At 48.7% G+C, this 21,199-nt stretch overlaps 1 protein-coding gene across 3 annotated transcripts in view; it reads right to left on the bottom strand.

The window, feature by feature from the left end:
- Nucleotides 1–21,199, bottom strand: part of Adgra1 (adhesion G protein-coupled receptor A1) — a 43,046-nt gene that overhangs the window by 12,272 nt on the left and 9,575 nt on the right. For 2 of the 3 annotated variants that reach the window (XM_021168788.1, XM_029479114.1), the window contains 3 exons: nt 19,209–19,336; nt 17,144–17,267; nt 13,018–13,163 (listed from right to left, as the gene is read on the bottom strand). In XM_021168788.1, coding sequence (XP_021024447.1) covers nt 13,018–13,163; nt 17,144–17,267; nt 19,209–19,336 — 398 coding nt within the window. The remainder of the gene's footprint in view (nt 1–13,017; nt 13,164–17,143; nt 17,268–19,208; nt 19,337–21,199) is intronic. The other variant, XM_029479115.1, reaches the window with a different exon arrangement.

Genomic DNA, 21,199 nt, shown 5'->3' with positions numbered 1-21,199 from the left:
GTGGGCTTCTTATGCATACTACTCAGTGGCTACCTTACAGTTTGGGGGTTTCTGTTCCCTAAGAAAAACCCTGACACTTTCTCATCAAGTGGCACACACACACACACACACACACACACACACACACACTTCTTCCCAAGAAAAGTAGGGCCTTTGTGAGAAGAGAGTGGCTGATCTATAGGAGAAGGGACTAAACCTATGCAGGCCAGGGCCAAAGGGGAGATCCCCGGCAAAACAAGTTCTGTTCGGAGCTGGCTGCTGGGCTCTGGAGGCCAGCCAGTGCCTGGCTGTCTAGAGCCAGCTGACCTCATGTCATGCACAGGGACTCTCTGCTCTGTCTATGGCTGGGGATACAGAAAGCCCTGGTTCTGAACACAGGGTGGCCTGGGACCTTGTTCTGAATGGGAAGGTAGTCACATTCCCCATGGTGTCCAGCCTCAAGACACCCCTTGCTGTTGCAGACTCCTGGCAGCAATGGGACAGGGATGATGGCTTTGCTCTGTTCGAGGCAAGTCTGTAGTCTCCTTTGCAAGCCCAGGAGCCAGAGGAGTCAGAGAGAATTAGTGTCCCTGAGTTCCAGTCATTACTTGGAGATTGAAGACTGCTTTCGGTCTCACCAGGGTCACTCAGCACTGTCCAGTACTGCCTTAGCAGGCCTGCAGACCTTGTCCTGGGAAACTGGTTCTTACAGTGTCAGTGTCATCTGCTCAGATGGGAGACATTACAGTAGGTGCTGGGAAGGCTGCTCCTCCCCTGCAGAGTCCTAGCTTAGTTCCAAGCCTTCAAAGGACGCAGCCACAATTTCAGTCTTTCCCTCCTTCCTGGCTTGCCTGCAGTGTTGGACTTGGTCAGCAGAGGGGGTCAGAGGCTGCTGAGGTGCCTCTTGACCCAAGTCATTGCTTTTCTTGATGCAGTACCAGTGTTCAGTACTAGGGTGGATGCTGGACTATGGTAGAGCCCCACCTCACTCAAGGACAGCTGCCTGGGCCATGGACTTTTGCCCCAGTGTCTGTCTTGTCCTCGTCCTGGCTGCCAGTAGATCTCATATGGAGTAGGTGGTCATGTTCTCTTCACTGGGTCTGATTCCTTGTTTGCCCTGAGGAAGCTCCAGATGCACTCGCCTCTGGAGCCTTCTCTTGTGTCATGTTCCCCTAGCATCAGCTTTGACACATGGAACTTCCCGCTGCAGGGAGGCTTCTGTTTTCTGAGTCTTTCAGCTCTAGCCAATGAGGCCCCTAATGACTCTAGGCCTCTTATGAACCATCAGCCTACCTGACACAGGATAGGTGCAGCTTGAATCATCTAGCTTGGGGGTCACTCCCAGTATGTCAAAGGAAGAGGAAGAGAGGCCCTCCAAAGGCTAACCTTTAGACATAGCGGTTTAGAATCACACAGCCAGGGCTATAAGGACCAGGAAGCCTGAGAGTATGGGAGGCAGCAGGGCTGGACCAACCACAGCACCATATAAATCCATGATTTCACAGTGAGGTGGAACAGTAAGCCATATTGTGAATAGTTATGTAACAGGCCATAAAGATTAGTGTGCAGGAAAAAACATGATAAAAATAAAATAATGAAATGGTCACAGGAGTCCCAGCTCAGGCCCAGGGACACCAGTGCAAGGGTTACAAACCTGGGTAGCAAACCACAGACAATGGGGCACTCTGAAAGTAGGCCAGTGGGACTAGGGTTAGATAGGCATAGAAGTCTCTCCCAGCTGCAGGCCACACACACATCCCTGCACACTCATCTCTGTAAATGCATCCTCATATGCTGGTGGGGGTGGGGGTGGGGGAAGGGAAGGAGGGAGGAAGAGAAAGACAGAGAGAGAGAACCTAGCCAGTGATGTGTCGGAACACTGGGAGGAGGCTTTGTTGGGAGCCAAGTCTGTCCTCCCACTCTGTAGCCCTGTTTTGTGGGCCCGTGTGTACTTTTATGTCAGCTTGTCATAAGCTGGAATCACTTTGGAAGAGGGAACTGCAGTTGAGAGAGTACCCTCACTAGACTGGCCTGTGGGGAAGCCTATGCCGCATTTTCTTGATTAATATTTGATGGTGTGGGAGGAACTCACTCTAGGCAATGTAACTGCCAGGCTTATGGTCCAGGGTGCTATGAGAAGGCAAGCTGAGGGCTGGAGAGATGGCTCAGTGGTTAAGAGCACTGACTGTTCTCTCTTCCCAAGGTCCTGAGTTCAAATCCCAGCAACCACATGGTGGCTCATAACCATCCGTAACGAGATCCGACGCCCTCTTCTGGAGTGTCTGAAGACAGCTACAGTGTACTTACATATAATAAATAAATAAATCTTTTATAAAAAAGAAGAAGAAGAAGCCAAGCTGAACAAATCACAAAGAAAAGAAACCAGTAAGCAGAATGCCTCTATGGCCTCTGCCTCGGTTCCCGTGTCTGGTTCCCATCTTCAGTTTCTGCGCCGACTTCCCTGATGATGAGCTTACGAGCTGTAAGAGAAATAAACCCTCTCCTCGCCGGACACCTTTTGGCCATGGTGTTTTATCACAGCAATAGAAACCCTAACTAAGATGGCCTGTGGCCCTACCTTTCAAGTCACTTGGATGCCAATTGGAAATGGTGTACCTGTTGGAATAAATTCATTCCTAGAACTCTGAGACACTATGGAAGAGGGCTCAGACCCAGACACAATCTTACCACACTCTGTGTTGAGCCTACCATTTACATGAATGGCATTTGTACAGCACACAGTACATACACTTGGCATACATGTATCATACAAACACAGGCTTACACACACACACACACACACACACACACACCCTACCTGTTCATGCCTGCACATACAACATTAGCACATACATATTTATATACTGAAACTCTTGTTTCAGTATATAAAATATACTGAAACCCCTATTCTATTCCTGCTCTTGGAGGAGATCAAAGCCCCAGTATATGGGGCTTCAGCAAAGTTGTCCTCATTATTCATAGACTACATACTTGCCTTAGGAGACAGCAAGCCAAGTCACACATATATTGGGACATTGGCTAACATACATACATTACTCATAGACTACATACTTGCCTTAGGAGACAGCAAGCCAAGTCACACATATATTGGGACATTGGCTAACAGATGAGCTGGGGGAATATGAGCAAGAGTCAGGCCCATATCTGGGACACGGCTCAGTGCTGTGACTATGGCTAGGGGAGGGGGTCTTGCTATTTGATGAACAGCTAATCCCAGGGGTTTGGGAGCTGTGGCAGGAGGAGGACCATTGAGCCTGGTGTTGTTTCTATTCCTGCTCTTGGAGGAGATCAAAGCCCCAGAAAGCATGTGTGATGCGTTGGGATCATGGATGTGCTGGGGTGGATTGTCAAGGAAAATGGTCAGGATATGGGGTTGATGCAGCCCAGGGCATTACTGGGCATCTTGGAGACCTCTGGTACAGAGGCACTGACCACTCGGAAGCTTTATGTGACAGTTATTTCCATTGGCAGGGCCTGGAATCGTTTGGCAAGGAAGTGTCACCAAGGGACTGTCTGGATCAGGTTAGTCCATAGATTTGCTTGTGAGAGTTTTCTTTTCTTTTCTTTTTAAAAAACTTCCTTTGTTTTTATTTTATGTGTATAGGCATTTTATCTGCATGTCTGTCTGTGTGCCACATACATGCAGTGCCCATAGAGGCCAGAAGAGGGCACTAGATTCCTTGGGACTGGAATTACAAATAGTTCTTTTATCTGTGATGTGAGTGTTGGGAGTTGAGCCCAGACAGTGCTCTTATCCAAAGCATCGCCTCTCTAGTCCCTGTGAGGAATTTTCTTAGTTGGGTTAATTGAAGTGGAAGGTCCACCCAGAATGTGGGCGGAGCCATTTCATGGTTCAGGCCTCGGATCTGGAATGAAGAGAGAGAGAGCTGAGCACGGGTGATCCTTGCTCTCCACTTTCTAACCATGGATGCACTGTGGCACAGTGTCCTTGAACTCCTCCTGCTCTGCCTTTCCCACAGTGATGTACGAGTCTGAAGCTGTGAGCTAAAACAGCCCCTCCTTTCTCAGGGTGCTTTTTGTCAGGGTATTTTAACGGTGCAGTTGCGAAAGAAATGAAGACATTTGGGCTCTGCAACCGTTATGCTCTTGAGACACAAGATTCATGGGGATATATTCAGAGGGATTTCTACACTGAACTCAGGCAAGGGATCTGAGCACAGGTCTCCTGAAGGCTGGCCTCATGTGTGAGGTCCAAGTATAACAGAGGTAAGTGAACTTGCCCTGTTGGCCATTTTCAGGGTTCCTAGCTCTGTGTGCAGATCAATCCTGGTGGACACTTAGACATAAGAACATTAGAAACCCATGGTAGCTTTCAGAATTTGCTACTGTTGCCCAAGAAGGGGTTCCTGGGTGAGGGGCCCAGTAAGCTATTCTATTAACATGTCTGCCCCTGGGGCTTCAGCAAAGTTGTCCTCATTATATGGGAGGAAACAAATGACATTTCTCAAAGCTGGCTCTTGAAGTTGACTGTAATCTTCTTGTGGCTGCTGGGAATTTTCTTCTAAAACAGAAAAACCACTGGTGGGTTTACCATAATGGACACTAGTGAGGGAGAAGCCATCAGAAGAGGCAAAACTGACTGGACACTCAGGATGTTATTACACGTAGCTAGCTCCCGAGCAGGTACAAACCACCCCAAGACATTCTCTGGGCCTCAGAAATGGCTTCCTTTAGGTTGATGGAGGGTAGAGAAAATGTGGTAAGATGAGTCCACAGAGACCATCTCGGAATGAGGGTAGATGTCAGGATTGGGAGAGTGGTATCTGAGGTGGCCAGCAGGCCTGGTCTATAAAACTAGCCACCATCCCACTAAGGTATAACTTGACACCGTGGTTAAATAGAATCTAATCATGTGCTCAGGACTGACTGCTGTTCTGTCCAGGAGTCCTACCTGCGATATTCAGATTGTGTAGCTTAAAAGAGGACATGAACAGAGAAGTTGGTTGACTACGGTTACACGGAATTAGCGTCAAAGCAAGTCGTGCGTAGCTCTTACGTAGTTTTCAGTGTCTTGATTTCCCAGAAGTGGGGGGCTTACTATGCCCCTACTTGGTGTAAGAAAGCTCAGCCCAGAGATAGTATCCACACTTGGCTTTGTTGTTTGCTTGTTTACATATTTCTTATTCCAAATCTTTCTACTTCACCTTTCTCAACATCTTCAAAGACAGATGATTGAAGCAACTTCCTAGGCAGGCAGGCCCTGTCTAGTCATGTAGCCAGAGATGAGGAGTCCTGCCAGTCTTCACTGGAGGCTGTACACCCTGTGCAGGAGTTGTTATCCTCTGGTGTTCTATGAGGGTAGCTCTGGCAACCTTCTCTTAGCTGGAGCCTGGATTCTAGTGTGATCTACTTAGGGCTATTTTATGTCCAGCAAAAAGCCTGCAGAACCAGCCTCCCATGGCTGTTTATGGGAGTAACCTTGTATATGCCAGGCAGCAGTATGTCTCCTAAGTGTGGGAGGGGCTCAAGACTGTGTTCAGATACTAGACCCAGAAAGAACTTTAAGAGTGAAGCATGAGCCGGGCATGGTGGCACACTTCTTTAATCCCAGCACTCAGGAGGCAGAGGCAGGCAGATTTCTGAGTTCGAAGCCAGCCTGGTTTACAAAGGGAGTTCCAGGACAGCCAGGGCTATACAGAGAAACACTGTCTCAAAAAACAAACAAACAAAAAGAGTGAAGCATGAATGTCAGCTTTCCTAGAAGGAGATAGAATTTATTTAACTGTTGGAGGAAAAAATGGGCTAGAGACCCCAGGAAAATCTAGGACATGATTGCTACCTATTTTCTCTGAATTGAAATATTATTTCCTACTGGAGGTTAGAGGAAGGGTCTTAAAACTTAGGAAGTAAATAAAATTTGCAAGGCTCAGGAAGTTCCTGCAACTTACAAGATTTACAGGCTATGTAAGCAGTAATTGCTGGGGAGACGTCTTATGGGCTAAACTGACTTCCAGTTGTTCAGAGAGCTCTACAGATAACCCTGTTCTCTTCTGAGTCCTCACTCATTCTTGGGTGGGTTTCAGTGACATACTTGCCTATGAGTCACCCATACTCCAGTAAGTAACCCCTACTTATTATTCTGCAAGTGACCCCAATAAGCTTGTTGATTCATTAGGCTTAAGCCACAGTGGAATTGTTTCTTTGGTCTGTTGGTGTCCTACCTGCGATGAAGGGACCTTTGTTAATTCTGTCCCAAGAAAAGTTGCACAATAGATACCTGCTCCTGATTCTCACTGACTCTAGTTAATGGGTCTTCTGCACTTGTAGGCTCTGTCATGTGCCCTTCTGTGCAGAGGTACCATTTCATGATAGTGGCTGCTTTGGAATTCCAAGTCCTGGCTTGTTATTGATGACATGTGACTGTGGGGCTTTGAAAGTCACAAGGAGGAGTGACCCCCATGGTCACTCAGGATTCACAAGGATAAGTTACACATGGTATTCCTTCAACGTATCCAACTCAGACTAGAGATTTATGGAAGGAGAAGTCAATAAATGTACAGTAGACCCTGATGAAAGGCCACTAAGAGTGATAGTATTTATGAGTAGGACTTGATGCCAGCCTCTGATAAATGAAGAGGTCCCATGTGGATGATGGGAAAGGGGAGGTGTCCTGTTCCCATGTGGGATGGAGGGAGGGCTTGGTGTTGTTCCCCACGGGTGCTGGGTAATGAACTGATGAGGGGTGTGTATGTGTGTGTTTATTTGTGCATGCACATACACCACAGGGGAAATCTTGGTTCCATTTGGATTCAGAGGGTAGGTTATAGTTGCATGTTGATGTGAGGGGGTTGGTTCTGGCTCCATGTGAATTCTGAGGAGGAGGGTCTGGCTTCATATGGGCACATGGGGAGATCTTGGTCTCATGTGAACATTTTGTGGATGAGTTTCTGTTTCCATGTAAACATGGCTGGAGACACCTTTGGAGGATGTGGACATTGGGGATAGAATTCTGGTCTCATATGGAGATTGTGGGAAATCTTGGTCCTGTGAGGGGAGAATTCCAAGTAGACTGTGGGAAAGGCCTGTGCCTGCAGTCCCCTTTGCGCTCTATGGTGGCCTCTTAGAGGAGGCCGTATTAGGTATTTACTTTTGTGTGGGGTTGGGGTGGGGAGTGGGAGTTACACTGTTGTGAGCCAGCCATACTTTCAGTGTGCTTGGCTGTGGATCTGGCCACAGTGTAGTAAACTAGAATGCAGGATGTTAATTGTGAGAGCTATGGCTATAATGTTCGGCTGTGCTAGGTGTTTCCACATCATCAGAGGCCTTGTGTATGTGCCTGCGTTGCTGGTGCAGCATCTCCCATGGGTTGGGTAGGCAATGCCCAATCCTGCTATCCCTCTCAGTCAGGCATCTCAGCTTTCCCTCAGGCTCCTCCAATCCCTCTCACCCTCCTTCTCCCAACACAGCTTCCCTCTGGTGTGTGTCCCATTTTGCCCACGTGCTAAGGCCTCTTCAATGTCACCCTTTCCTCAATGGCAAAGCCAGACTGTCTTTGTTAGAGACCCCCAGTTCCCTAGCTGAGGTTGGAAGAATCTCTTTCTTGAGATGCTCCGCTCCTGGCTTCTCTAATGTTTTTCTTGGCTACAAGTGTTTCTTAACCGACAGAGGCTTGAGATGGGACTAAGGATGGATCTCCCCACTAGATTTATAGCTGTGTCTGTGCCAGAGGCTACTGTCAAGGCTCTGGGCCTGCTGTATGATGTCTGGGTGACTTCTGTTCAGGGTATTTGACCCCTGGCACTCTCTAGAGGCCTTAGTTCCCACTGAGCACAAAACAACACAGTTACACAGCCCACTCTCCCCTTCCTACTCCAAGAAAGCAAGCAGTGACTAGTCCAGGCACAGCCTAGACTTACCTGGGAGGTAAGACATACAATCACCTTCTCTCTGCCTATTCTCTGTCCCTCTCCCTGGCCACAGAGCCAATGGACACACATAGAATTTTCTAAATATGATAAAGAAATGAGCCTTGTCTTTTGGCTGTAGTAAAGATCTCTCCACAGAGTCTGAGCAGCTGAAACCTTCCCCCACCCCCACAATCCCCATAACCAAGCTGGGAATTTCTTCATTCTAATTATCACTAAAACACCACCACCACCACCACCACCAACAACAACAACAAAAACCTCTACATGTTTACAGTTTTTTCCTCCTGTTTTCCAATATCTAATGATCTGTGAAAGTAAAACCGCACACTCTGAAGTAACCAAGGACCAGGAAAGGAATCCCGGGGAAAACTCTAAACTATTTTCAGACGAATGACAAGCCACACGGTATTCCTTTGGGAATACTGTGGCAACCCCCCACACAAGAAAACATACAGCTATGAAGCAGCTATTTTAATTAAGAATTAACCCCCCCCCCCAAGCTCACATGGTTAGGAACAAGGAAGAAGGACAAACCAAACCTCTTCCCACAGAAGGAAGGACAGAGCAGAGATGACAAACCAGAGAGAGGGGAGGAGGGTACACCAAAGGCTGCTTCTTACTTGGCACTAAGAAAAGAAACAAGGCCAAGACTGACTCGGATGTTGGGCCAGAGCAGTTAGCCAGACAGAAGGAAAGACAGGCATTCAGAAGCAACTCTGTCCCCAGGCAACAGTGCCATAACCATTACATGCACACAGCTCGCAGAAATTAACCAGAAACCTTTGGAACTCAAGATCCACACACAGAACCTGCTGTATTTCTATAGGCAAGCACTGGGTGATTAGCAATGAAAATAAAGAAAAATCTCAGCCGGGTGTGGTGGTGCACGCCTTTAATCCCAGCACTCAGGAGGCAGAGGCAGGCGGATTTCTGAGCTCGAGGCCAGCCTGGTCTACAAAGTGAGCTCTAGGACAGCCAGGGCTATACAGAGAAACCCTGTCTCGAAAAACAAAACAAAACAAAACAAAAACAACAACAACAACAACAAAAAACCCCCAAAGAAAAATCTCAATTTATAGTAACGTTTTTGTTTTTATTTTTGAGACAAGGTCGCACTCTGTCCTCTCTGCTGGTTCGGAACATGTGGCAATCCCTGCTCTAGCCTCCTGAGGGCTGGTAGTATAGGCATGAGCCACCACAGCTGGCTATATTAATATTTAAAATGAAAAAAAGAACTTAAGGAAAAATGTAAACAAGGAGGTCCAAGACTTCTGTGTTGTGAACTATAGGGGACCCTGGGGAAATCGAAGATTTCCATACATGGAAAGGAGGCTGCGTGGTAGACTTGGAATGCTCCCTGCTCTGCAGGTCACGTCATTCATACTGCAGGATGAACTGAAATGACTGGACAGACTTCCCAAGGCCAGTGCTCTTCATCTTTGGCCCAGAACTATGAGCATGTGTGTGAGTGTTTGACCTGTGCCTTCATGGGGTTTTGGCCTCTAATGACTTGCCTCTGGGACATAAGCTCCTGTCTGAGCATCCTCTTGTGTGGCCCCAGGCAGGATCCTGTGGGCAGCAGTGCTGGGCATGCCTTCTTCAAGACATGCTACTATTGAGGAAGAGACCTCAGTTGCTGCTTCTCCACATACCCAGAGGTCGCTCTCTGAGGGCTTGGCTGCTCATTTGTTGCTCAGGAGGCCCCTTAATCTTCTCTCTGTGTTAATGTGTGTGTGTGTGCATGCGCGCGCGCGTGTGTGCATGCATGTGTATGCACGTGCACAAATGTACATCTTGAGAGTAAGGGGAGACAAGACCAGGTGAGTCACTATTTAAAAGTCACAGAATCCCCGCTGAAAGTCTAGATTTCTTTTTTTGTTGTTGTTGTTGTCATGGAAACCACCATCCTCCATCATGGTTGAGGAGCAAATACTTGGTTTTAACCTTGGCAATGAGACCCACTCAGCTGCTCTCTGCTAGGCCTCCATGGATCCCTTTCTTTCCTTGAAACAATCCTAACTCACACGTGGAGGCTCTCGGGTGTCAGAGCTGTCTAAGCTCATTTTAGCAGCCAATGACACAGCCCAAGTAGCACCTAGCAAGAACACCGGGGGCTGCAGGCTTATTCACGACACACTGCCCAAGTCCTGGGAATCTTCTGTGGCTCTATTTTTCTTCAAAGTTCCCCCGAGGTGAGTGTGTCTCCTCAGAGCTGAACCGGGAGTGTATTTAGGTATGGAGATTGCAGTGTCGCCTCAGGGAAGGGAAGGTTGCTTTTCCACATACCCAATGTAAATGTGGAAAGCTCCTACTGTGTGTCCCGGGCTCCCCCGGAAGCTCATGTTGGGAGTTCTCTTAGTACCTCTTCCTGGAAACCTGCAGGCTAGGCTGGCCACATGGCCTTTGCACAAAGGAAACAGAGTTCACAGCCACACGCATGGGATTTAGTTCTTCTGCCTGTGGTAGCTCAGGGTGCGGTGAGAAGCAGTATTCAAGTATTATGTCCAGAGAGCAGTGAAGCAGGTCATGTACCTGGTGGGCATCTCGAGGGTTCTTTCCAGGGACTGTGACGTTTCTGGGATTATGGAACTAATTTCAGCGGATGTGCATTTGCACTTATGCCTTAGGGGATCAGGGCAAGATGCAAACCCAGAGGGATGTCCATTGTGGTGTGGCAGGAAGGACACCTGAGTGATGTGCTGGATCAAGGGGGGTATGTTGGAGGCTGCCCGGCCAGAGATGGATGGTGAATTAGTCAGTGTTCTCTAGAATAACAGAAGCAATAGGATAAATGTATGTATGTCTATAGTTAAGATTGTTGTATTTGAAAACTATCTAAAAGGAGGTTTGTTATATTGGCTTACATGATTGAGACTGTGTAATCCAACCATGGCTATCTGCATGTGGAGAAGCAGAGGATCCTCTAGAGGCTCAGTTCAAGAAGCTGGGAGGCCTTAGAACAGGATGGATCAGGGATGCCTCAGTCTGGGGCTGAAAACATGGAAGCTCCCTGGAGAGCCACTGGCATGAGTGTGTCTAAAGAAGATGGAGTCTGGTGTCCATGGGCCATGGTGGCCAGAGTAGATGTACCCTCTCAGGAAGTGTGAAGTTTGTGCATGCTGGCTACTTATCCCCCTTTCTCACTGCATTCCATCCGGGCCCCAGCCTGGTATGCTGCTGCCCTCATTCAAGGTGGGCCTGTCCTTTGCCTTCACTGCATCACGTATTTGTCATCTCTGGAAAGATCCTCATGGACAGACCTAGAAGTACCTTTCTGGTCTCAGGAATCTCTCAATTCAGTCAAGTTAACAACCCAGATCAGGTGTCAGAGGGCCATCATGAGGTCTGAGATAAAAGGTTTCCCCTTGGGGCTGGAGAGATGGCTCAGTGGTAAGAGCACTGACAGCTCTTCCAAAGGTCCTGAGTTCAAATCTCAGCAACCACATGGTGGCTCACAACCATCTGTAATGAGATCTGACGCCTTCTTCTGGTGTGTCTGAAGACAGCTACAGTGTATATAATAATAAATAATAAATAAATCTTTTTAAAAAAAGGTTTCCCCTTCCTTCTCCTTATCCTCTCGTCTCTCTGAGAAGGGTCAGGCACAGCAATTCCCTTACCAGCCCCAGGCCAGGTCAGGAATCAGGAGAGGGAAGCAAGCCTTTAGTGGGGAATGAAGCCGACGACACCCCTTATAATCCCTGAACCTTCAAATGACATTAACCTGCAAAGAGTGAACCTGTCGAGGGCATGCAAACGCATGTATATGAATGTGGACAGCATGTATCTACAGGGGCTATGTACCTGCGCCTGAGTATTCCCATGTGTATGGGCATGTACCTACATAGGTATATAGAAGGTGCATATTGTATAGAAGAAGGTATGTATACCAAGCCCAAAGCTAGCCATGGGGAAAGGAGCTGGGGAAGACAGGAGGGGTCAGACATGCCAATGACCAAGGGATGCTGGGATCCTAGTGCCATGAGCCATCCTAGCACATCAGGTCCTGATTGACCAAGAAGGGCACTTGTGGAACCTCAGTGGCCTACAGGACAGGCAAAGCCTGCTTCACGGAGGATGGCACCTATGCCCAAGGCCTCCTAAGCAGGCTAATCTTGAGTCTGGTTTCAATCGACTACAGTGTTAGGGGTTTGGTCTTGAGCAAGTAACAGAGAGCTGGGGCTCGTATTGGTGACTGCTGTCTACTATGGTTACAGGCGTGTTTTCATCTAAAGTAACTTTCAATTGCTTTGTAGCACAGCCGTTTCCCAAGGGAAGCGAGAGGGCTCCTGGCACCTCCTAGATGGGCTAGTCTTGTGTTTGCTCTGTCTCTGACTCTGGAAAGAGGGGAGCAGACATCCTGTTGTGTTTGCTTTCAGGAGCTGTTTCCAGCATGGGGTTCCACGGTTCCAAGTCTAACTGAGAGTTCTCTCCGAGGAAAGGGAGTAGTAGACATAGCTTGAGCAAAGCCTCCTTCTTACTCCATAGGGTCCCAACATGCCAGTGCACAGTGACTATGAAGTTAATGCTAGAATGTGCAAAGATTTTCTATTAGCTACAAGCAGGTGCCTTAGCGCCACTGAGACCAGAAGTAAACCAAAGCCAAGAATGCCCAGTCCCCATGTATGGTCACCCCAGGAGGCATGGAGGGCCTTCTGTCAGTAACTGGGCAGCTCAGTGTTGCCCATGTTGCATAGGTACACAAGTCCTCAGACCAGCCAATCTCCAGCTAGAGATATCATGAGCAGTGCCCTGCTTCTCAAGTCTCCCAGGCCTACCTATATTATATATGCTATATACAATGACATATTATTACATATAATAAGTCCCCGTATTAGCCTTACGCCCATGACTGGACCCACTTACCTCAGGACTTTGCTCTACTAACCCATGTTACTCCTGGTTCCCATATTCAGCACAGTGGCTCCCAATTCCTGCCCCCAGACTCTGCCCCCCTCACTGTGCCACCTCCTAGCTCTGTGCAGCCCTCAGGTCACTTATACAGACCAGGTCATCTCCAGCCTGGAGCCTGGTGAAGAAGGTTTACAGGACACATGAAAGGTATGTCTGGGTGTCATGGGTTTCTTGGGCTCAGGTGGTGGAGGGGCCCATGAATTGTCCTAAATACCTGAGCAAGGGCTGCTTAGGGTACGGTGGCTGGTCAGGTCCAGGGCATGGCAGGGCCTTCTTGGTCACCTGTTTGTAGATGTTCCTAGCAGTCACACCGATCCACAGCATGGTAGAAAGCGTGGAATAGTGCAGAGCAATGCCCACCTGAGAGGAGAGAATGTCAGCCAGCCACCTCCTCCAGCCACCTGCCCCAGCCACCTGCCCCAGCATGCACAGCAGACTCCTTGGGTGCAGTCCTAACTTTCTGGGCTGTGAGTATACAGATCCCTGACAGCTACTCGGAAGCTCTAAGGGAACAATAAAAACAGTGAGACCAGGAGGAGGACAGGTAGGGAAGGAGCCAGAGGCAGCTGAGACTCTTACACTGTCCAGCTATTTGCTGTGTATGTGGACCTGTGAGAAGCTTGTGGGGTTGCCTACTAGATCCCCCTCTGTGGGAAGTCTATGTCATCTTTATGTATGGGCTCTGATGTACACACCTATTTGTGAACCCTGGTCCCACTCTGGACCCCCCGCCAAGTGGAAGGCAGGCACAGCTGCACAGCAGGGCTCCCCTCATATATTCACCAAGGCACTGAATTTAAGGAAAGGCACCTCAGGGATGAGGCTCTGATAACCCACCCTTGCACGTCACAGTGACTCATTGCTATGGAAACAGCCGCTGGAGCTAGTCCCAGGCAGCACTTTTACGCTAGCTAATTACGCATTCTGCACTGCTTCATCTCCATCTGATTCCATAAAATAAGGCTACCTTTGAGGTACTAACCTGACATTTTGAAATGGCAAGTAAAATATTGCTATAATCGGAAAGGACATAAATGTTTAAGGAATACAGAGATTTCCTGAATAAAGCTAACATCGCACGATTATAATGATTTATCGAATCCAGAGTTCAATTTTTACTTATGAGCAAATGCTATAATAATTGATGAGGATTTGGGGGTGGGGTGGGGGTTGGAGAGATTGAAGAACTGTTTATGGTTTCAGATGGCTTTGTGGGTACAGCACAGCATGTCCTGTGAGTTCAGCTTTCTCTTGGCTTTGCTGATGCTCAGGTGAGATAGGCCATATGGACATTTCAGCCACACTGGGCTCACCTCTCCTGGATGAGAGTAGGAGGCCTTGGACCTGGGTGGCAAGAGCTGCCTGCCATCTAAGAGTTCAATGTAAAGGCAAGCAGAAAAGGGGAGGTAGGCACGGCTTGAAGGAAGGTCTGCAGCATGGCTGTCACTGTCATAGACAGACAGAAATGTCAGACTCATCCTCAGAAGGGCACCTGACTTGCCCTTGAGACATTAGTTCAGGGCCTTGAGGTGGGTGGGGGCACAGCTGGGAGGAGAGAGGGAGGGGAGGCCTGGCTGTTTCCTCCCTTAAGCTGAGTCTCATCCAGGCTGTATGATCAGGGAGCAGAAAGTGTACAAAGGCAGGCTTTGTCTCTTAAACACCAACTTGAGGCAGAACACATAGGGAGGTCAAGGGATGCCGCTTGGCTTCCAGACAGCATGTGCTATTGAGAGGAAGAAGCAGGCAGGACACCCTCCCTTGCTTCCGGACCCAGGGCCAGCACTGACGTACATTCATTATGTGGGACTAACAGCAGCCGTCTGCTTTGTTTATGATGTCACTTAGTACTTTAATGAGACTCACGGTCATCTTTCTGTTGCTATGACAACTGTCTGTTCTCACCAGCCATCCAGAGCTCTGGACCACTTCTCCTGGTTGTTCTGATGATGCTGAGCTTGGGTGGGGAGGGGCTGGGACTTCTGTACTCAGCCAGTTGGTTGCTGATCCAAGTGGGGGACACATCTAGCTTTCAGTGATCTAATTTTTAGCCTGCTCCTCTCAGGTGTCTCCCTCTTAGCAGGTGAGGCAGAGGAGCTGTCGTGATGAGTGAGGTGGGCTAGCTTCTGACCCGTCAGGCTGCTGATTAAAACCAGCCTGGCTTCTGGCTCAGGGAGGCCTCGGAAGCAATAGACACCTTCACTTCTGTGCATAGGCACAGAGGCATTTAAAAATGTCCTAGTGTGGTGGAGATTGCTTTGTGGGACCTGGGTCTCCTTTAGCTCTTGTTTCTCCTGAGCTCTCCTTGACTCCCCTGTCCTTGCAGCAGCAGTTCCGGGTCTCCACAAAACTAACAGGACGTGTGGCTTTTTGGTCCTTAGTCTGCTGTCTACAACTTCCCCCCAGCATAACCTGGCAGATGGGTTTCCATTGGTCCCACACCGTTAACACTGCCGATACCTGGCAGTGTGTCAAAAAGCAAGGGATGAATAGGGGTTGGCCATTTCAGGAAAAGCCACCGGAGACTAGGAAGTGTCTGTTTTCTGCAGTCCACCATACTCCAGCACACGGGACCTGTCCTTTATCTGGAGTCCCAGCATTGTTACTAAGGACTTCTCATCGGAGCACAGCCCTTATAGATCTTAGCTCGGAGGGTATTTCCAGGTCCATTTGTCCCCACCTACCAAATCTCTCTTCCAGGTGCTGCCCCAGTGGAATTCTGGAATGCCATGGGTGCCTGGATCCCTGGGGCTTCATAGGGTTGGCCTGAGCCTGGGGCCAGTGCTGGATTTTATGATTCCAATGACTGCGTGGCCAGCAGGCCCCAGCTGCGCAGCACTTGGTGGCAGAGTGAAGACATAAAGATAACGGCCCACTCAATTGCCTTTTTGGCTTCTAGGCAAGCTTTTATAGCAGGAGAGAGTGGGATTTCCTAGCCCTTGCTGTGGCTGTTTCCAGCTTAACAGGGGCAGCAATGAGGAAACTGTCTTCTCTTCCATTCAGGCATGTGGCACTTCCTCTTCTGATAGTCTAGCCCAGGCCAGGGTAGGGGCCTGTCTTCCTGGGGTTTGATGTATCACACAGTCACATATATATGGTGCCCAGGGGACCAGAGCATGGGTTGTGTCTTTCAGGTGTGGGTGTCATGCTCCCAGAGCACTCTGGGCTTCTAATGGCATCAGTGTGGGAAACAAAGTAACAGTAGCTGAGACAGTTTAAGTCTACATGAACTGGGTGGGTCTGGATGGGAACCAGGGAGGTGGGAGGGTGTGTCCTGTGAGCCAGGCTGTTCTGGGAATAGCTGATTACCCATTGGTCCTCAGGATAAGCTTCACCTGCAGCTAGCTATCCAAGCAGGAGGGACACGTCATAGGAGAGGCTGGGGAACTGATAATGTGGTTATTGTCATTAATGTGGGTCATGAGGTCCTCAGGTTGGCTGGAGTCATTTCTGCAGCTGCCAATAGCTATTTGCTGAATTTGCAACAGTTAGAGATATGTCCATGGTACAGGGAAGATGTTGGCCATGAAATGACAGAAACCACCAAGCTTTTTAGTAAGCTGCTCTGGGTCCCTGCCTGTACTCACTCTTAGCGCTTAGGTGTGGAGCAGGACAAACACAAGTCTCCTTGCTGGAGAATCAGTTGGCTTGTTTCCTTGATCCAGAGCCACACCCCCAAAGGACAGTCCTGGGCTTGGCTTTGGAAGGAGTCTCTCTGGCATCATCTTAGCCGCGGGCCACAGATCCTGTCTGTTTCCCAGTTTAAGATGCTCAAACCAGGCCACGTGTGAAGATGATCTGCCTTGTGATTTGAGCTATTCTTTTCCATGCTGAGTGTTTCAAAGCCCCCCTTCCCTAAGAGAACAGAGATGCCTGGGATGCTCTTCCTGGTTCATGTGGGGATAGAGCCTCTGCTGCTGCTGCTGGTGGTATCTATGGCTGGCGGGTCTACTGGCAGGGTGAGGTCAGCACTGGAAGGTCTCACTCATCCCACCCCTGGGTCCTGCCTTGCTGTTTTTTGGCAGAGGTATCATGTCCCCATTCTTGTGAAGATCAACATTTGCTGGACAGTAGCTGTCTAGGTATGTGGCCCACTAGTCCTTAGACTCTAGGGAAAAATAAAATTATTTCATATGGCTAAATGTTGGGCCAAACAGCTGCTTCAGATGTAGTGGGATTAGAATATAGAGTCACTATAGAAGCCTCAGTCTCCTCGGGAGCAACAGCTGAACAAGCACTAAGGTATTACTTTATAAGCAAATTAACCTACGTTTCTGCTGTGATAAGAAAACTGTCATGCACACTTTTTTTTTTCCCTATAGCATCAGGAAGGCAACACTCACCGCCTGGCACAGGATGGGGTGTTGGGTGCGATTGATGCCACCAGCAAACACGGTGAAGGTCAGAGCGGCATGGAAGCAGAAGTTGAGGAGTGCGTGCCGGCCTTTCCGGCTTATCCGGATGGCACTGTGGGAAGCAGAGGTTTCACATTAAAAACCAGCAGTTCAGAGAAGAGCCTGGAAATACCACCCTTGAAGTCCATAGTGGGAACAGTAGGCCCTCAGCAGGACTGGGAGGAACCCATCCGAAGGAGCAGACCATGAGAAAGGTAGAGAACTGAGCCTTGTCCACTTCAGCAGGTTTTTCACAGAAGCAACGCTTGAAAGGCTTTTGCAGTTTCTACCCCCTACGCCCATTTGACAGAGACAGGCTTGTCTGGGGTCTCAGAGGGGGAAGTCATATCCATAATTCCTGGGACCACTTCTCTCTCTCTCTCTCTCTCTCTCTCTCTCTCTCTCTCTCTCTCTCTCTCTCTGAGTAGATGTCTGGTTGACTTTGGTTATGATAATATCACCAGCATGTCTCAGGTCTGCCTAGCTAGCCAGGGCAGGGCCGACCTTGTTCAGCCTATGACTCTGACTCCATCATGGTTGTGTACCTGTCTAAGTCTCATCCTACAGCTTCTGCGGTCTGGGTGTGCTTCTCAAATTCTCTGCTGAAGGGGTTTGGGGAGATGACTCAGTGGCTGCTCTTCCAGAGGTCCTGAGTTCAATTCCCAGGCACCACATGGTGGCTCACAACCATCTGTAATGGGATCTGATGCCCTCTTCTGGTGTACTCATATACATAAAATAAATAAATCTTTTAAAGAAATCTCTGCTGAAACTCGATTGCCAGCACGATGGTATTAGGAGATGGTTGCTGGGATGGAGTCTCGAGAATAGGTTTAGTGCCCTTATCAACGAGGCCCCCAAGGGCTCCCTTCTCTATACAACTGGAGGACTTAGAGAGAATGCCATCTGTGTACCAAGACATGAGTTCTCATCAGACACCAAACCTGTTCAGTACCCTCGCCCTTGAATTCCAATTTCTAGACCTGTGAAGAACCAATTTCTATTCTAGCCATTGTTATCAATCAGCCACTCTCTACGGTAACTTGTGAGAGCTGCCAAAGTAGACTAAGAACAGTTTTGGATCAATCCTCTCCCCCAACAGTGCCCTTGACATACCAAGTCTCCACTTGTGTCTGCCTATGGCCTAGGCCTAAGCATTACTCACAATTTTAATTATGGGGTTGGCTGTGGCTATGGCTGAAATCCCCTTCTCCTATCTCCTTGTGCAGCTTCTATGGATTCAGGCACACAGAAGTCACACACATCTCGTTCCCAGACAAAGGCACCCAGAAACAAACTCAGAAGTAGACCTCTGTCTAGAAGGTCCTTAGATTAAAAAGTCACAATAGAGAGGGGACTTTAAGGACCCTGCAAGCATGACCATGACCTCTCAGGATGCTGGAACCAATATGCTTCCATTTCAGGACAGACTTATTTTACAAGAACACAGAGGCTGATGTTAAGAAGTCCCAGTGAGGGCTAAGAGATGGCTCCACCTTTAAGAGCACTGGGTGTTTTTCAGAGGTCTGGGGATTGGTTTTCAGCATCTGCATGGAAGCTTGTATTTATCCTTAACTCTAGTTCTAGGGAATCAGGCACCCTCTACTGGCCTCCTTGGGTACATACACAGAACACATACATACATAGAGGCAAAATACTCATACCCATAAAACAGAAAGAAAGATAGAAAGAAAGAAAGATAGAAAGAAAGAAAGAAAGAAAGAAAGAAAGAAAGAAAGAAAGAAAGAAAGAAAGAAAGAAAGAAAGAAAGGAAGGAAGGAAGGAAGGAAAGAAAGAAGGAAAGAAGGAAAGAAGGAAGGAAGGAAGGAAGGAAAGAAAGAAAAGAAGAAAGAAAGAGAGAGTGAGTGAAAGAAAGAAAGAAAGGGAGAAAGAAAGAGAGAGAGAGAGAGAGAAAAGAAAGAAGGCTTAAGTCCCAGGATGGAAGGATTGGGTTTTCTCCAGTACTATGCCCTTGTGGTCACTATGCTGGATAGGGTGGGGTGGGCTTCCTTACCTCTGATGCAAGATGTAGGTGATGACAGAGGCAAGGAGGCACAGGAGCATGACGGCGGTGCAGGCATACACCACAGGATGCAGGAACTCCCCTGGGTACTGGGGCAGGGAGAGGACAGTCTTCAAATCCTGGAAAGGAAGAGGAGTGTAGAGTGACTGATATGGACGGCCAGGGCTCTTTATGTGACTTGTCAGGTATTTCAGGAGGGGTCAGGCTGGTAGCAGAGAAGGACTCTCTTTAGTGACTACTCATGCAGGAAGGGTGTAGAGTGGAGTATTCCAGGAGCCCACCTGGGGTTGGTGTTTTCTCAGGGGCTGCTCAGCTGAGAGCATCTGCTCCTGACTCTGAGAGCATCTCCTAGAGGCAGCATTTCCACAGTGCTTATATCTGCCTCTAGCCTTCTCTCTATCCATGTCACAGATAGAGGGCAAGCAGGCACCAGCTTCCACTGCCTGTGTGCCTGCTGCCTTCAGACAAGCTACAGAACACTTAGCCTCCCCAACCCACTTCTGCACCCCACGCTCATTGACATTATTTTTTAAAATGGCTCCCTAGGGGAATTCTCCACCAGTTTTCAGCATGTCCTAGGGGCATTAACCCAAGCAGATGGAGAAAGAGATGTTATAGGTAACCTCAGGACCCTTTCTGGCTTCATCCACTCTACTGTGTATCAGAACTGAAGTAAAGGGCTGGAGGTCACAGTTCAAATGAAAGCATGGCTTTCCTGGGATAGGGTAACACAGAGAAATGAATATCTGGGTTGGAAATCCTTAGGGCCCTGGGGGTGGGTGTCCTTGCTATTATGTTTGGGGCAAGAGGTTCAAGTCTCTGGTTGACCTTGAAGAGATGCCTGGTGAGTGGGCAGCCAGGGCTTGTGCCCACACTGTCCCCATACCCATCACACTTCTGGGTCATAGCTGATGCAGGGAAGAGGTCTGAGGGTAGGTGAGGGCATGGGTAGCACATGAACAACTAACTCTCTGGAAGACATGAGGCTCAAAAGGTGAGATGCCACATGGCCTGTGTCCATCCCAGGGCATGATTTCCTAATGAGACATTGCAAAGCTAGCTCTAGAGCAGGTACAATATACTTCTCTCGGTTGGAGATCCCCACATCCTACCCGCCTAACCAGGAAACTTCCCACACTTGGCCCAAGGTCCTGGGAAGGGGAATCTGTAGTCTCGATAGCTACAGGATGGCACAGCTAAGGGATAATGACCTATAGCGCCATCACATCTCTGACCCTGGAAGCCCTCAGAAGTGCTGGCCAGGCAACAATTGCAGGAGGAGCCTGTGCCTGAGGACAGGCACCTGTAATGGATTGAGGGTTTCTGAAGGGGGTGAGTGTACTGTTTCCCCAAGGAATGTGTCTTCAACCGTGCCTTACTTCCTGGACATCCAGCACCTTGTCTGGAGGGTCAGCTCAGTTATACGGTATACTTGGGACATTTGCCCATGGGTATTTTAAGGAACACAGCCAGAGACGACCCACTCTCCAAGCAATAAGAGCCTCCGTTAAGATCTCCTGAGCGCCCCTGACTTCAAAGCCTCAGGTGCTTTCTATAGTGTGTTAAGTGGAGGGTCCCAGACTCAGTGTAGAGCAGCCACTTCCAGGACACTTGATCTGCATGGGGGAACCACATGTCCTTCCTTGGTGTCTGTCTGCAGGGAATTTACTAGGTGGTGATAGAGGACACTCTGGCTCCCTTGAACACCAAGGCCATTATTCTGCTTGTCTCGGCTCAGCTGCTTCCTGTCAGACAGAAGCCAACTTCTGAGTCACAGGGAGAAAGCTTCCTGATGAGATCAGGATAGCCACATACCTGATGAGCTCGTGCTACTGGGAGGTGCGGGGCCCCATGGGGTTCTAAGAACTCTGGGTTCAACTAGGCCCAAGTGACAGCTCCAGGTTCCTATGCACATGGGCTTTTTCATGGGAGTCTTAGGATTTTGACCCATTTTTTACCATTGTTGCTAGGGAGGGAGGAAG

This window comes from Mus caroli, chromosome 7, assembly GCF_900094665.2.
Source record: "Mus caroli chromosome 7, CAROLI_EIJ_v1.1, whole genome shotgun sequence".
Lineage (NCBI taxonomy): Eukaryota > Metazoa > Chordata > Mammalia > Rodentia > Muridae > Mus > Mus caroli.
The sequence above is the reverse complement of the archived record's forward strand: the minus strand, read 5'-3'. Positions and strand labels throughout refer to the sequence as shown.